Source organism: Cnephaeus nilssonii (genome assembly GCF_951640355.1).
Source record: "Cnephaeus nilssonii genome assembly, chromosome: 10".
Lineage (NCBI taxonomy): Eukaryota > Metazoa > Chordata > Mammalia > Chiroptera > Vespertilionidae > Cnephaeus > Cnephaeus nilssonii.
In genome coordinates, this window is record NC_137081.1 from 32455016 (window position 1) to 32470673 (window position 15658).

A 15658-nucleotide genomic window follows, 5' to 3' on the forward strand; every position below is an offset into this window, starting at 1 on the left:
TTCATTATTTGGTTATCGTTGGGAGCTGAGCTGCCGGGGCTGTTGTTTACTGAGTGCATGACAGGCCAGCAAGGGATCATCGCATAGATGTGTGATATCTGTTCTGCGCCTGGTGCCGGGGCCACGAATGTCATGTGGCCATTGGTCCCATGTGAACTTAAAGAGGGCATGTGCGACCCCCTCTCCACCCCAATCTGCCGGCCAGGAAAGGATGAGGAAGGCAGATGCCTGTGTAGCTCACAGGAAGTTAGTCAATGATGCTAGGCAGGGGGCCCCCATGTCTGTGCCTGCAGAGACTGGTGGCAGGTGATGGGTGATTCTGTGTCCACGTGTGGGCAGGAAAGGGAGCACCAGTTCCCAAACTTGAAGTAAGAGAGGGAGGAAGTGGGCTGCTTAGGGTCCTGTTTTAGTGATAACATCCTGTCAACTGTCACCTCCAACACCAGACAGTCCACCACAGGTCCCCTGCCCATGAGCCCAGGCTGTTGGGCTGTATCCCACTGTGGCCCCATTCACTGTTCACTGCTTATGTGTGACAACTTGGGGACGTGCCTTCCTTTAGGGGCCTCCCAGACCAGTCCCGGGTTAAACCAGCACCTTTCCTTTGCTAATACCTGTCTGGGAACTTGAGAGGCACCGGAGCGGTCCCCTTGCCATCCTTGGGCTAAAACAGTGATGGTGAACCTATGACACGCGTGTCAGCACTGACACGCGTAGCCATTTCTGATGACACGGCCGCTGAGGCGGCCGCATGCCGAGGATGAAACATTTGCTGCTCCTGAGGATGAAACATTTGCGAAATAATTTTTTTCCCCTCAAAGTGACACACTACCCGAGTTATGCTCAGTTTTTTGGCGAAGTTTGACACACGAAGCTCAAAAGGTTGTCCATCACTGGGCCTCTGTGCCCGGGTGACCTATCCTGTCATGACTTCCTCCTGCCCCGCTCCTGCTGGCCCTTTAAGGAGCCAAGTGTCATCCTTTGCCCGAGTGGACCCGGTACCCTCCCCACTCAGGTCAGAACGCATGGTCTAACAGCTGTGATAGGTGTTCTGGGCTTACTCTGCCTGCTGATGCCCTGCGCTGTGACCCCTGTCTGACGCCACATCAAATATTTATGTACAGACTTAATCACACATGATGGCCACCTTAGGAACTATAGCGTAAAGGCACGGTTGGGAATTTAACGCAGTGTCAGAGTGCTCTGTAGATGGTGTTCCACGGGGAGAGGAAATGGGGCAAACATCTGTGATAATTCTACATTAAAATGATTGATCACAGGCCCTGTGTGGCTGATCAGAGACACAAAGTGATGTTAAGGTCAGTAAATGACTCAGCCCAGAGACATGGCGCTTACGGGCGCTGTGTTCTGGAGATAAATCCACCCCAGGCATTTCTTCTGAGAAGGACTTGGCAAACAAGCTACGATCTAGGATAATATCTCAGGATAAAAAAATATTTTTAATCTTAGGAATAATACATGTTCATTATGAAGATGCAGAAAACTAGAAAGAAAAGAAAATAATCACCCAATATAGCAATCTAAGGGAGGGTGTTGAAATGGGGTGAAAAAAGAAGATCAGATCATTACCATAGGAGCAGTGGCTAATATTTATTGACCCATTCTGATGTTAGGCACACCCAGGTGCTCACATGTGTGACCACATTGAATTATTAACCATTTTTGTGTAGATGTGGCTCTGTTATCATTTATGAATGAGGACCTAGAGACAGAGATTTGTTCTGCTGGTAAGGGAGGAGATGAGCTCGGAAACATAGTAATATAATATAATCCTATCTAATAAAAGACTAATATGCAAATTGACTGTCACGCCAAGATGCAAGATGGCCACCCCCATGTGGTCAAAGATGGCTGCCCTCATGTAGGCACAGATGGCCGCCACAAGATGGCCAGCAGGGAAGGGCAGTTGTGGGCAGTTAGGGGTGACCAGGCCAGCAGAGGAGGGCAGTTGGGGGTGACCAGGCCAGCAGAGGAAGGCAGTTGGGGGAGACCAGGCCTGCAGGGGAGGGCAGTTGTGGGCAATCAGGCCAGCAGGGAGGGCAGTTAAGGGTGACCAGGCCAGCAGAGGAGGGCAATTGGGAGAGACCAGGCCTGCAGGGGAGGGCAGTTGCAGGGGGGGTGGGCAGGCCTGCAGGGGAGGGCAGTTGTGGGCAATCAGGCCAGCAGGGAGGGAAGTTAGGGGTGACTGGGCCAGCAGAGGAGGGCAGTTGGGGGGGGGGGGACCAGGCCTGCAGGGGAGGGCAGTTGTGGGCAATCAGGCCAGCAGGGAGGGCAGTTAGGGGTGACCAGACTGGCAGGGGAGGGCAGTTGGGGGCGACCAGACCTGTAGGGGAGGGCAGTTAGGGGCAATCAGGCCAGCCGGGGAGCAGTTAGGCATCAATCAGGTTGGCAGAGGAGTGGTTAGGAGGTGATCAGGCTAGCAGGCAGAAGCAGTTAGGGACAATCAGGCAGAGGCAGCAGTTGGGAGCCAGCAGTCCTGGATTGATCTCGGTGGGATCGGGCCTAAAAGGGTGATCAGACATCCCTCAAGGGGTCCTAGATTGGAGAGGGTGCAGGCTGGGCTGAGGGGGGACCACCCCCCCAATGCACAAATTTCGTGCACCAGGCCCCTAGTATCAATATAGTATAAATGCAGCATAAAAAGGCACTGTGGTGCACAGGGGACAGAGTGATTGACTTCGACTGATGTTGGGGTGGGGCTAGGAGCAGCAGTAGCAGCAGAGGTGACATTTGCCCAGAGGACCCCAGACCTGGAGCCCAGAGCCTGGTGGGGAGGGAGAAATGGGGAGACTAAGGTTGTCTGCGGAGAATGGACAACCTCAATGGTGGGCAGGGAGGCAGGGACTAGGTTATAGAGTGTCTTTTATGCCAGGTTACAGGGTTGGGACATTTTCCTGTAGATGAAGGGAGATTTGATGGGTCTTGACACAGGCCCATGGCAATGTTTAGCTGTGTTATCTGGTAGCAATCTATCAAATTGAGTTAACACTTCAAAAGTCAGTGCAACAAAATCTCTGGTTGTCTCTCACTGCTGATTAGAACCTGATTTTTTTGGATGCTGTGGAACGAGATGGGACCTGAGATGTGGGGAGCATTGTAACATGCCCCTGGGGTATTGTGAGGGTGCAAGAAGCTAGTGTCACCAGGGTCATGGGCAGTGCTGGCTGGAGACTGCTGGCATGTGGGCGAGGAATCGCAAACAGAAAACGTCTGGAATCTGAGAAAAGCCTCAGGAGGGTTTACGTGATGGAAGTCCATCAGGCAAGTTTCTTATATTTCAGTTTCTTCTAAAATTTGGCCATTGTTTTAACATCTACTTTTTTCTTTGTAATTTTTTTGCACACGTTTCATTCTGGTCTGTTGATCAAGCTTTCTATTTTGGTTTTTACTACCAAATGGCTTTAATTACTGCTTTAAAAATCGTTTTAGCATCTGTTGTACAAGTCCCCTCATTATTCTTATTCAAACTTTCCTGGCTTTTCTTGTATCATATGGAGGCGCCTAAGTCTTGTCTTCTGAAATCCTTTTTTCCTTCAAAAAAAAAATATTGTGAATTTTATTGTCATGATGTTAACTTTGTAGAATCATTTAGGAGGAGGAAGCTGGCATTTTTAAAAAATGGTGTGTCTCCATTTATTCAATTATGTGCAGTTTCTCAGTGAAGTTTTATTCACATGGATCTGGCAGATTTTTGTTACTTTTTTTCTAGCCATTTGTCGTAAGCAAGATATGTTTTTCTAATACACATATATTTTAATTACCACTTTTTGAAGACTATTTAAATTTGTGCTTATTTATTTCGGAACAAGTCTCCTTACTGAATCCTTTTTATTCTCTTTTCTTTTTACCCTGCCATGAAAGTTTCCTCCTCTTTCTTATTTATTAAGCTTTTTTTCCTAATCAGAAGTGGGTGTTGAATGTTGCCAGGAGACTCTGGCAACGATTGAAATATTTTTTCCTTTTGATCTGTGACGGGTTATGAAAATGATGAATCATATGCATGTTCTCAGTATTTAGTCACCCTCTGTTCCTTGGTCACTTAGCGTGCTGCTGGGTTTCATTTATGCACAGGCTATCCGAATCCCAAACATTTGTTATCTCTTGGTAACATTTTCAGTGTCAACGCACTTCTGAAAGCTTGTCTCTCTGTGGGCCCCTGCGTCCTCCTCGTCTCCTGCTGGAGGAGGGTGCTCATGTGGTCGTAGGAGATGGAGCGTGGTTATTACCAAAAACCTCCCGCCAGCCCAGCCTGGGAGCTGAGGCCACGATGTCACTGGAGATGTAGAGTCAGAGGGAGTGTGATAGGATTTCTCCCAGGGAAGGTACTTAGATGGGCACTGGTTGGCAGGGAGACTGGGTTGGGGTGGGTGACAGCCTGGATGGGAGAGAGGACCCAAGCTGCTCCGAACGAGGGCCTTGCTGTGGGGAAGTGTGTGTGTGTGTGTGTGGGGGGGGGGGTGGGGGGGTGGGGGGGCGTTATTATATAGTGAGATTACATTGTAAGTACAAGTTTGAGCCTAATTGTTATATAGGTGTTTTCCTAAAGTATAAAAATTAGTCATAAGCATAATTTTTAATGGTGCCTAATGTAATCATATTGATTAACCGTAGTGTGTGAGGCATATTTTCAGTGTCAAACATTTCGGTTGTTGCATTCTGTTGGGGCGGGAGTGGGGACAGCCATTACTATGGTGCTGTGGCAAACAGCCATGTGTGTGTATCCACTCACATACTGTCTGTCCTCAGTACCTCCTTAGTCTTGGGTGAAATTTCCCTAAGTAAAGTGACTGGGTCGGAGGGGTGAACATTTTTAAGGCCCTTCATGAATGTGAGGGCACATTATTTCTGAAAGAGTTGACACCTTGGGTCTCTTTGTATCTAGCATAATAATAGACTAGTGAAAAAAAAAAGACTCCTTGAAAGGTCTTGAATAAAAATAATTTCAGAGTTTATTATTATTGTGTGTGTGTGTGTGTGATTGAAAAGAAAAAAACAAAACCAGGACCAAAAGCCAGACACCATTCTGACCCATCTTGAATTGGAGAGCGCCTGGCGCTGAGCTGTTCTGACCCCGATGCCAGCGTGGACTTTCGGTCCTGTCCGAACTTGAACGATCAGGGGTCATGGACTACAGTCAACAATGCCGTGTTCGGCAGTGAATGCCAGTGTTTGACAGTGAATGACAGGCACGCGGAAGCTGAGCTTGACCTTGTCTCCCCCACCAGCTACACCGTGGGCACTGTCCAGGAGAACAACGACCAGGTCTGGAAGTTCCAGCGGTATTTCCTGGTGCAGGAGTACTGCAACCGCCTCAACATCCCCTTCCCCTTCGTCGTCTTCGCCTACTTCTACATGGTGGTGAAGAAGTGCTTCAAGTGCTGCTGTAAGGAGAAGCCCATGGAGCCTTTGTCCTGCTGTGAGTGCCGCACACGTGTGCTGGGAGGAAAGGCAGAGATTAATTTCGGGGGGGGGGTGTGCCCGGTCCCTAGCTCAGCTCTAAGGGCTTATTCAGCAGCCTCCCCACGCACGTCTGTCTGTCCGTAAAGCTTGGGCATCGGGCCAGCCTAGTAATTAATTAATTGAGACCCTGTTGTCCATCTGCCAGGGCAGTCCTATTTGGGGGAATAACTTTGGGATGGACATAATAGTCATGTAAATAGTATGTTGAACAAGCATGATTTACGGGATGCTGCTGACCTTGGCTGCTGTGAAATTTATTCTCTGGGAAGCATTAGCCTTGACCCCGGCAGGGCTCATGGCTTTTCTGGTTGCTCTTAAGGAATTAGAAAACTCCCAATGACTTCACTTGGTAAAACAGTTTCAACGTAGAAATTGGAACGTACAGTCCACTATCGTAACCAGCCCATTAAGCGCCATTCAGAGGAGAGACTCTCCCAGTATGCTCACCTCCTTCCAGCTGGTGGAGTTGTCCGGAAGGGGCCCAGTGGCTTGGCCCTGCCTTTCTGGCTTCCCCTCTCCCCTCACCAGCTGCCATTGCTGACCCTCAGCACGGGGGGTGGGAGGTGGGGGAAGGAGCAGGAGGTCCTGTCCAGAAACAGTGGTCTTGGTCACGGCTGGTTCCATGTTCTCCGGCCTGGCACAGTTTGAAACTGACCCTTTACTGTGGGGGCACTTGGTGGGTCCCTCGGCAGTGGCCTGGCTGCCCTCTCACCACAGTTCCGGATGTGGCAGTGCTTTCCTAGGGCCCGCCCCCTGGGCCTCTGGTGTCCTGGGTCCACTGGGCACGCGCTCCCTGAGGGGCCCACTTCCTTCTGGAAGGCAGGAGTCATTGTGTCTGTAGGTGAGTCTATTCTCTCTCTCATGTGCTCACCCATATCCTCGGCCCTGACAAACTCTGGGTGGCAGGCAGGTCTCTACCAGGCGCCTCTCCACCCCCTGCTCTGGGAGCCAGGACCTCTCATTGTCGGATTCCTGGTCACACCTGCCACCGTGCAGGCAGCAGGCACCCAGCTCTCTGCCGCATCAAGCTAGTCTCCATACCGAGCGGCATTTCCTTTGCCACTCTCCTCCAATGGCTGCATTCCAGGAGTAATTTGAATATCTGCTGTGTTTCCCCTTCCTTGAAGAGAACCTTTCCCGAGCATTCCCCTCTGAGCAGGATCTGTGACAGGTGTGGATGTTAGTGAGATGCACAAGCTTGGTTCCAGAAGTGACCTTTTTGCTATTTGGGAAAGAAATGGGTGCCTCAATATTCATGAATGATTCAGTTAGTCTCCTCACATATTCTAGACAGCCACCAAGGACCAAGGAAAATGTTCTCATGCAATGTCTAAACAGGTGCTCAGTAAGGTAGAAGCTATGCTTGCCCTCAAGTGGGGCTCAGGATCACAGGGAGCAGAACAAAAATGAAAAGCTTTCATTGGGAAGTGTGGGGAGCGCTAATTTTCCAGAACGTGCAGGGCTCCAAGAGAGTTACACTATGGACACTTCAACCCCAGACTGGGGTGAGTCAGGTAAGACTTCTTGGAAGAAGGTGATATTTGAGTTGAGACCCAGAGGATGAGCTGGAATTAGCCAGGCAAAGAGGCAGAGGCTGGGAGGGAGCCCCGGTGCGAGGCGTGGTCAGGAAGAGGGGGAAGTTAGGTCAGATGAGACAAGAGAGGGGTCCCTAGAGCCGAGGGCTGCAGAAGAACTAATGCAAGACCCCGGGCCAAGTTCAACAGCCAGGTTCTAGCTCCACACAGTCCCCAGCTCACCATGTCACAGTGTCATCCTAAATCCCAGGGAAAACGTAGACAGAAGATATATGGTACTGCAAGAAGTGGTGACATAAATCACAAAGCACACCTCACAATACTTCTCTGCTGACTGCATTTGTTTCCCTCAAGGTGGAAGTGAACAAAGAATCCCAGATCACCAGGTGAAGTGATGCCCCTCAGATGCTGATGCTCATTCTCATGACTTGGGGAGGAGCAGTCAATTTGGAGTTTGGGGGACAGGGGAGGGTCTTGAAATGTGTCCCTTCCAACTGGAGCACTAATGGAAAAAAAAAAGAAAAAAAAAGAAAAAAAAGTGTCTGTTAAAGGGGAAAAGTAGATGTTGAGGGCAATTGAGGAAGGGAGTGATCTAAGGTAGAATCCGGCACAAATAATTAGCGGATACAGTCAGGTTGTTCTTGTCTCATATTGCTTTTGCCAGGATGAGATAGAGACTTTCTGCTTGTTCATGCCTTGTGCCCACTGTCCTGGGTGCTGTGTGGCCTGTGGCTGCTGGGGGCATGTTTGTGTTACCCTCGGGTCTTTTCTCGGTTGTACCTGATGAAAGGACCCCTAATGCCATCAGCCATTCATGTTTCCTATCGAGGGGATCATCCCTGTCACGTCAGTGGAACCCAAATATTTAGACGATTCAGAAAGTAAAAATAGGAATTTTACCAACCTACCCATGATCATTGTAGGCAATTAAGAAAAATCTAACTTGCCAAGAACTATCAATTTTTTTTTTTTTTTTGGCGTGGAGTTCCTTAACGACATAGAAATGGAAGCAAGCATGAACGTGATCCTCACTATTGGTCATAATATACTTCTGTGCTATCCCTGAAGCTGTGGCCCCTAACGTCTGTCTTTCGGGATGTAAATGTGCCAATGACTCCCAACTCATGTCACAGGTTAAAGAATCCTCATAGCCATCTCTTTTAACAGCATTTTCAAGACATTAAATGTCACTTTTGGGCTGTCATTAGCTATCACACCTTTTCTTGATGAAGAAAAGTGTTTTGACAATTTGGAATAGCTGCTGATTTTCTCCCCACCATTTTGCCTTGGGAGACAGAGTAAGTCATTTTGGACTAAGAGAATGGAAAGTCTTCCTATGGGAGATGGAAGGTGGGCTCTGGAATTTTACTGTACTCAAGACCAGGCCCGAGGTCAGAGACACTTGGTGACTTGACTCAGAGCTCTCTCTGGCTGCCTGATGCCAAGTCATGGATGAGTGTCTACAGGCCCCTGGGGAAGGCTGTGGGGATAGCCTATGCCTTCAGATTGGGAGGCAAATGAATTGCCAACCAGAGACTCTGGCCACAAGTTCTATATATGTTTCCTGAATGGTTCCAGAGAAAAAACAAGCAGCGGTTGAAAGGTGCAGGGAGGAAGATCTGGACTCCGTGTGGATCAAATACAACGTCTAACAATTAGTGCTATCTGGAAAAAAACTGAATAGCTGCGTGAGCTAGTGAATGCCTCGTCATTAGTGGGATTCTGCTTGTGGAGGGGTGGATGAGGGGCTACAAGGGGTGAAGGTCCGCTCTCCTAAGATGCACTGTGCATCACTCCAAGTTCAGTAGAACCGGGAAACTGAGAAGCCAGCAAATGGATAGGAGCTTCAGCTTGAGGAAGCAAACAGGTCAGAAATGACCCGGTTAGCCTGCACCTGTCTCCCCGTGGGCCCTGGGAGAGTAATGATCTTACAAGTGTGAGCCGTAGACACTCTTGCTCTCCAAACAGTTCTTACTCTCAGGAAGGAATAAAGAAGGGGGGATGGGAGACCCCCAAAGGATGGGATCCTTTCTGCACACTGTGCAGTGATGACTGGAGGGAGGGAGCCCAGCCTTGTACTCACCGCCGGCTCATTTGTTCCTCCTTAGAAACCTCTAATTCCAGAAACTGCAGTGCTCTATGGGTGCCACAGCCTCTCATGGTAATTTGTTTCCTAAACTCACTTTGCATTTGCCTCCAATGTTGGGAAAGTCGTGGAATTTAAGCTTGAAATTGTTCTTCTTTGGACAAAAATGCAAGGTTTTTCAAGTAACTTTCAGAAAAGGTGGGAATCCAAATTTGCATTTTTGGTGACATATTTAATAAAAAAAAAAGTATGCTACCCAGTAATCGTATTTTTATACAAGTTATTGTTTTTCATGATTAAAAAGTAATCCATATTCGTTAATAGGACATTAGAAAAATATAGAAAAGCACAAATAAGGAAGAGCAAGGGCACATGTAACCCACCACCCAGAGTTAAATATCGTTAACATACGGATATTTATTCTATTATTCTGCCTGGGAGTATGATAATTTGATCTGTGCATATACATTCATAATTTAATTTGTTCATTTATCTACTAATACATCATGACCATTTTTCAAATTCATAAATAAAAATCTGCATGACAATTTTAACTGGAATATTCCAATATCAGTGTACCATAATTAATTTTACCAGTCCCTTGTTAAACATGTAGATTTTTGTCTTCTTTATTATCATATACTATTATGATAAACAGCTCTAGGCATTCATTTTTTAGCACATCAGTGTTTTCTTTCCTTGGAATTATTTCTATAAGAGAAGTTTCTAGATGTTTAAGTTTTCGGATATTGCCTGGGCCCCCACTCATCCCCATCCCCTGAGGCCGTAACCATGTACAGATTTCCCAGTCCCTGGGAAGCCTGTTTATCTCCCTCTTTGCCAGAACAGTCATTATTGAAGACCTGGCTACTTCTCTGGGTTGGTTGGTGAAAATGCTATGTCATAATTCCCACCAGCATTTCCTGATAAAGTTGGGCCATTTTTTTCTTGGTCATTTGTCATTCCTGCTCTGGCCACCTGCATCCAGGAGTGCCTTGTCCTTTCTGTGCTGATTTATAAAGCCCTCCTCTTGGGCTCCTCCATACATTTTAGTTAGAGGAAAAGACATTGGAAATGATGCTGTTAGGAAAAATTCAATGGAAAGAGATTAAGTTAGGAGTTATTTTCTAAAGTGAATAACTACCATTTAAAAATAAATCTTGGGGCGGGGGGAAAGATGAGAAAAGTAAGGAAAAGAAATAAATGTGTATTTGCTGTGTAGGGTTTGCTTCAAACCCACCACCTGCATTTTGGCTGTCTTGACTCCCAGTGAATTATTTTTAAATTCAGGAAGATTATACAATTCTCCCTAAGCTCTCACATGTCGAGGAACAGACTTACAGGTAAAAACTAAGTGCATTTGTTCCAAGCAGACACCTGTGTGAACATGCGAGGGTGGCAGTCCATGGCACTGGAACCTGAAACACAGGTGACATGCTTCTCCATTCTCTTGCTTGACTGCCGTCTGGAAGGTGAGGCACTGCAGGAAGCTGAGCTAAGACTGCGGGAACATGCCCCAGGCCCATGGAGCAGCACATTCGTGCTGCCCTCGGAGGAAAAGATAAGACCTGAGAAAGATAAGACCTGGGCACAGACCTCACAGCTCAACAGGGTGGCAATGTCAGATCTTATTTGTCTCTCCTTCAAAATTCCTATCCCTGTCTTAGATTGAGGGCAGACAACCCATCAGTAATTATCTATATATATAAAAGCTTAAGCGACTGTTTGACCGTTTGACCAGTAGCTATGATGCGCACTGACCACCAGTGGGGGGAGGGGGGCGTGTAAACGCTCAATGCACAGGCATGGAAACATGAACAGACTGATGAATCTCAGAGGGAAGGGGGAGGGGGAAGGGCGGGAAGAGATTAACCAACGATCTTATATGCAAAATGGCCTGAGGGGTCCCGGATTGCGAGAGTGTGTAGGCCAGACTGAGGGACCCCACCGGTGCACGAATTCATGCACCAGGCCTCTAGTTTAACAGGATGATCCAGGTAGCATTTTTATGTCATCAAAATGGAAGAGGAGCACAATGAAATGAGAACCAAATTCACTAGTGAAATGATTATGCTAAGTCACAAACCACCGAGACAGGCTTTGGGTCGCTCTCTGTTTAGAATGGAGATTGCATTCCTATTTCATGCCGGCAGAGAAATTCATCAATATTCCATCTCTCTGCGGCTGTCACTAGTAAGTAACATTAGTCAGATCAGCCTGCCCAGGACGAATCGGATTCTCCTGGCACCAGCATCGCCAAAACACCTAGCAGGTGTTGATTCAGGAGCAAGGGGCAAATGAAACAATTTGAATGTTTTTCTTTGTCTCATTATTCAAGGTTTAAAAAATGAAGACAACGAGACTCTGGCATGGGAGGGCGTCATGAAAGAAAATTACCTTGTCAAGACCAACACCAAAGCCAACGACGCCTCAGAGGAGTATGTCCATCCTTGGTTTCTGCTCTGCAAGGCGCCCTGTGTACCCAGCTGGCAGAACGTAGGCAGCTGATCTGAGCGGCTCTGTAGAGAGAAGTTACAGCCGAGAGCAATTGCACCCAAAGATATTACCCAGGCAGTTGCGGATGACAAACAGTAAATGTGGGGTCAGATTTGCAGGGAGGGGCAAACCACCAGCCTGCCGTTCTGATTGCCCTTCTAGGCCCTGGGGAAGGAGTATTTGGAGCCTGCAGAGCAGGGCCCTAGAACCTGGTGACAAGAGTGTAGGTCCCTCTGCCATGGCTGCAGAGGTGGGTTCCGGGAAGACCCTCAGGTAACGGGCAATGGGCATCACCAGGCAGGTGCCACACAGGTAGTTCTAGGATGGAGTAGAGACGTTAGAAGATGGAAAAACCATTTGGGTGATGTGTTGCAGACTATCCCTAAAGAATCCTGGACATCCTTTATGGATCACATGCGGCAGTTATAAACGTCCCATAGAACTAGCTAAGCCACTAAGTCCATAGATGGTCCACAGGTCACGTGCTATGCAGGGCTTCCAGGAGCGTGCCTTTCTTATCATGTGAGCTACATGGGTTATGGTCACATGTCACAAATACTGAGCACTCCAAACACACCTCAAAATTCACTCTAACAAAAATGAGCAAATCTAAGCAGCACATGAGTCCCATGTGTGAGCCTCAGCACAACCATTGGGGAGCATGGGACATGTGCTCTTTCTCTCTGAGTGACAAAGCAGACGCCCCAAGCTTTCTCCATTTCCAGAGTCTGAGACCCTGGCTTCAGAAGGGAGGGATGGACCTTATGGGTCACCTTCCACCACTCCACCCCCACGGGTAGCGTCTATTTGCTGCACTTCTAGCTGGGGTGAGAGTGGAATTCTGCTTCGTTTGGGTATTAGGGAGAACGTTAAAAAAGGTAACTACAGCTGACGTTGATTTAGTTGGAAATGAAAATGATCTGTATTTCTGTATTTTTCTCTTTAAAAGACTGGAAAATGGAGCCTAATAGCCCTTTCTCAATCTTTCTCTCTCTCTCTCCTCCCCTTGAAGAATGAGGCATCGGTTTAGACAGCTGGATGCAAAGGTATCGTTTTGTTTATAGTTTGAGAAATATTATTTTCATCTCTGTTATCTTTGAGCTTTCAGCGAGAGGCCAGTGGTTATGGTCCAAAATTAGAGAAGTTTATTTTTTAAAAAGCAGATGTGACTGTTCATACTCAGCTTCCCTGCGTAACATTCCCTGGGTGCTGGAGTGGACTTGCTTCTCAGATGCATGAATACACATGTGAGCATTAGGCACAAGGAGAGCAGGCCTGGACCTGGCATGATAGCCCTTCCACCAGGGTATTGGTCAAAGCAGCCCAGGCCAGCCTGGCTTCAGGTCAGGGAGGAGCAGACGGCTGCTTGCTGAGGGGCAGTATGTGTGTGCAGGGAGAAAGGACCTTTGGAAATACGCTATTACATATCGTTCTCATGTTGTATTGTTGCCAATTTTTAATTGAGGGGCCAGGAAGACTCCTAAGTTATTAGAGTTGAGTACTGTACACAAATGATCATGCTAGGATGTATATCATGTTTATACCAGCAGAGATCAGAAAATATTTATAGAATATTAAGAGAATGTATGAAAGGAGCAATAGGGGATCGTATTCTAAGACTATTTCCATTAGACAGGTGCAGTATGTACTATATAGAAAACCTTATATGATATATTCGCCTTTCTATATTAAGTATTTATATTTAAATATATTGTCTGCTGCTTCTGTGCCTAGACCACATAGCACATCAAATTTACTGAGCACCTGCCATGTGCTGGCATGGGGCTCAGGGCCATCAAAGCAGACCTGGCCCCTAGCTCCGTGCCCAGACCGTTGTTCAGTGGGAGCATTTGCAGGCTGACTTGTGCAGTGTGGGATTGTGGGAACAATTTCCTATGCGGTATTCTCATGCATTCCAGATTGCCTGGTTTGGGGAATACAGGAGCTAGGGACTTGTCTAGGTGTTGTGTTTGTAGAGAAAACAGGCTGTTTTTGTTGTTGTGTTGTGCTGTTTTACTTTTGGGTTCACTTGGGTGGCTTTGGCAGGAGCTGACTGAAAGTAGGGGTTGGGCTGAAGCTTCAAAAGCCCCTCCTCAGTGCTGACCCTGCTCTGAGGCATAGAATGGCCAGGACGAGGCAACCATGGGCAGGGCAGAGCCTCGGGCCTCCTGGACACCTGCTGGGTCTGGGAAGAGGTCATCCCGGCCACTGGACAAGCTGACCTGACTCCCAGGGAAGAGGGAGACCTTCCCACCAGTGAGGGTCTGGGCAGGGGCACCATCAGATGGGACAATGGACCTGAACAGTGGAGGTTGTGGGAGGTGGGGGCTCAGGGAGTCGTATATCATGAAATCATATTGAAGGCTGTTCACCCACATGTGCCAGCCAGGAAGGAGTCTCCGGGGACCTCAGAGAAGTGCTTGTAGATTCAGTCTCCTTAGCATTCCCCTGGCTATGGAGCTCACCTCCTTTGCTGGTTCTGCAAGAATCCCACCTAGGCCATGCATTCTGTAGGTTTGGGAAGAAATAGACAGGTCCCAGGGAAGACTCAAACTTCACAGCACTCAGCATGGGCCGTCGTCACCCATGGGGTTTAATACCGCTCCCCTCTTCTTGTCTTGCTTCCCTGGCTCCCTTTCTTGTTTATTCCCTCCTCTATCTTCTACGCCTCCTCTTCTGAGTCTCCATTTCATGCAGATAAAATTTAGGGATCATCACTTGTTTCTTTAGTAAGCTCTTGGAACTTTACACCCTACTTTAAACAGCTTATTAAAGCCATTCTACCATCAATAAACACAGAGTTCTCCTCAAAGCCCCTCTGGTGAATAAAGAATCTCCCCACCTCATTGCTATACCAGAAAACAAGGGCACAGATGCCTGTAAGTCTGTAAGTAGGGATCTTATTCCGTCTTCCTTATTTCAGGGAGCCACTAACCCTTACGGTTTCTTTTTGTTCTTTAAAATAGAAAGTTAAATGAAGAGATTATTACTGAACATAAGCCCAAGTTAAACACAGATCTTCCCTGAGTGAGTGATATAGCAAAGTAGAAGCCAACTGTACACAAATTATGTCTGTAACTTTTACCAGGTGCACAATGATGGCATATAATTTCAAGTGAGATTCGTACATCTTGTGAAATAAACTTATGAAATATGCATGTATCAAACATAATTTTAGTACGCCTTTTACAGAAATTGTTCTACCACTTATCCTGTTTTTTTTGTTTGTTTTTTGTGAGGAGGGACAGTTTGCAAAAACTTGATTTATTCATATTACATATTATTTTTATTAGTATTATTCACATGTCAAAGCACAACTTTATTGGTATCTTATAACTGTATTCGTATTTGTTGCATATATCATTATTTCTCAATATTATTTCTCTGTGTTGTTAAAATCTATTATTTCTATGTAAGAATCACTAGTGATTTGCATTTGCGTTAAACTAATGCTAACTGATGCAAATGGTCATCTGCTAGTGGTGTGAGTTCAGAAAGTAAGCGGTGGACAGGGTCTGAAATATCACGTCCCTCGCTGTCCCGTTCCAGGCATGTGCCACACGCACTCATACACACATCTGTTTCACGGAAAAGCTGTAGAGTGGTAATTTAAAATTCAAAGTTGGAAAATCGATCTTAACACCAGTTCTTTTTCTCCCCGCCCCCCCAAGCTTAATGACCTCAAGGGTCTTCTGAAAGAGATTGCTAATAAAATCAAATAAAACTCATGAACCGTAATGGAGAAAATTCTAATAATAACAAGGTAAGTCATTTTAATGGCTTTTTTTTTTGCTCTGAAAATGAACATATATTAAGACTAATTCAAAATTACGATCTTTTTCTCAGTTATTTTATTTTCACATATTGTCAGATTTGAAAATAATGTGTTGTGTAAAAAAACGTAAACAATATTGGGTTATAGGAAGGAACAAGAGGAAACCCCTGGTCACACTTCCTGCACTGGCTTTGCTCTCAGGCCAGAGAGCGCCACAGCCAGCAGTGGGCTCATGTACGCTTCCGGATGTTTTAAAAGCACTGGCAACCCAGACAGCTATTTTGG

At 46.8% G+C, this 15658-nt stretch overlaps 1 protein-coding gene across 1 annotated transcript in view; it reads left to right on the forward strand.

Moving 5' to 3' along the window:
* The window catches only part of TRPM8 (transient receptor potential cation channel subfamily M member 8), a gene marked incomplete at both ends in the record, with an annotated part of 53879 nt that extends 38559 nt beyond the window's left edge, over positions 1–15320 (forward strand). Inside the window, 4 exons of the mRNA XM_079782040.1 lie at positions 5247–5437; positions 11441–11540; positions 12611–12644; positions 15270–15320. Coding sequence (XP_079638166.1) covers positions 5247–5437; positions 11441–11540; positions 12611–12644; positions 15270–15320 — 376 coding nt within the window. The remainder of the gene's footprint in view (positions 1–5246; positions 5438–11440; positions 11541–12610; positions 12645–15269) is intronic.
* Positions 15321–15658: the final 338 nt, after the last annotated feature.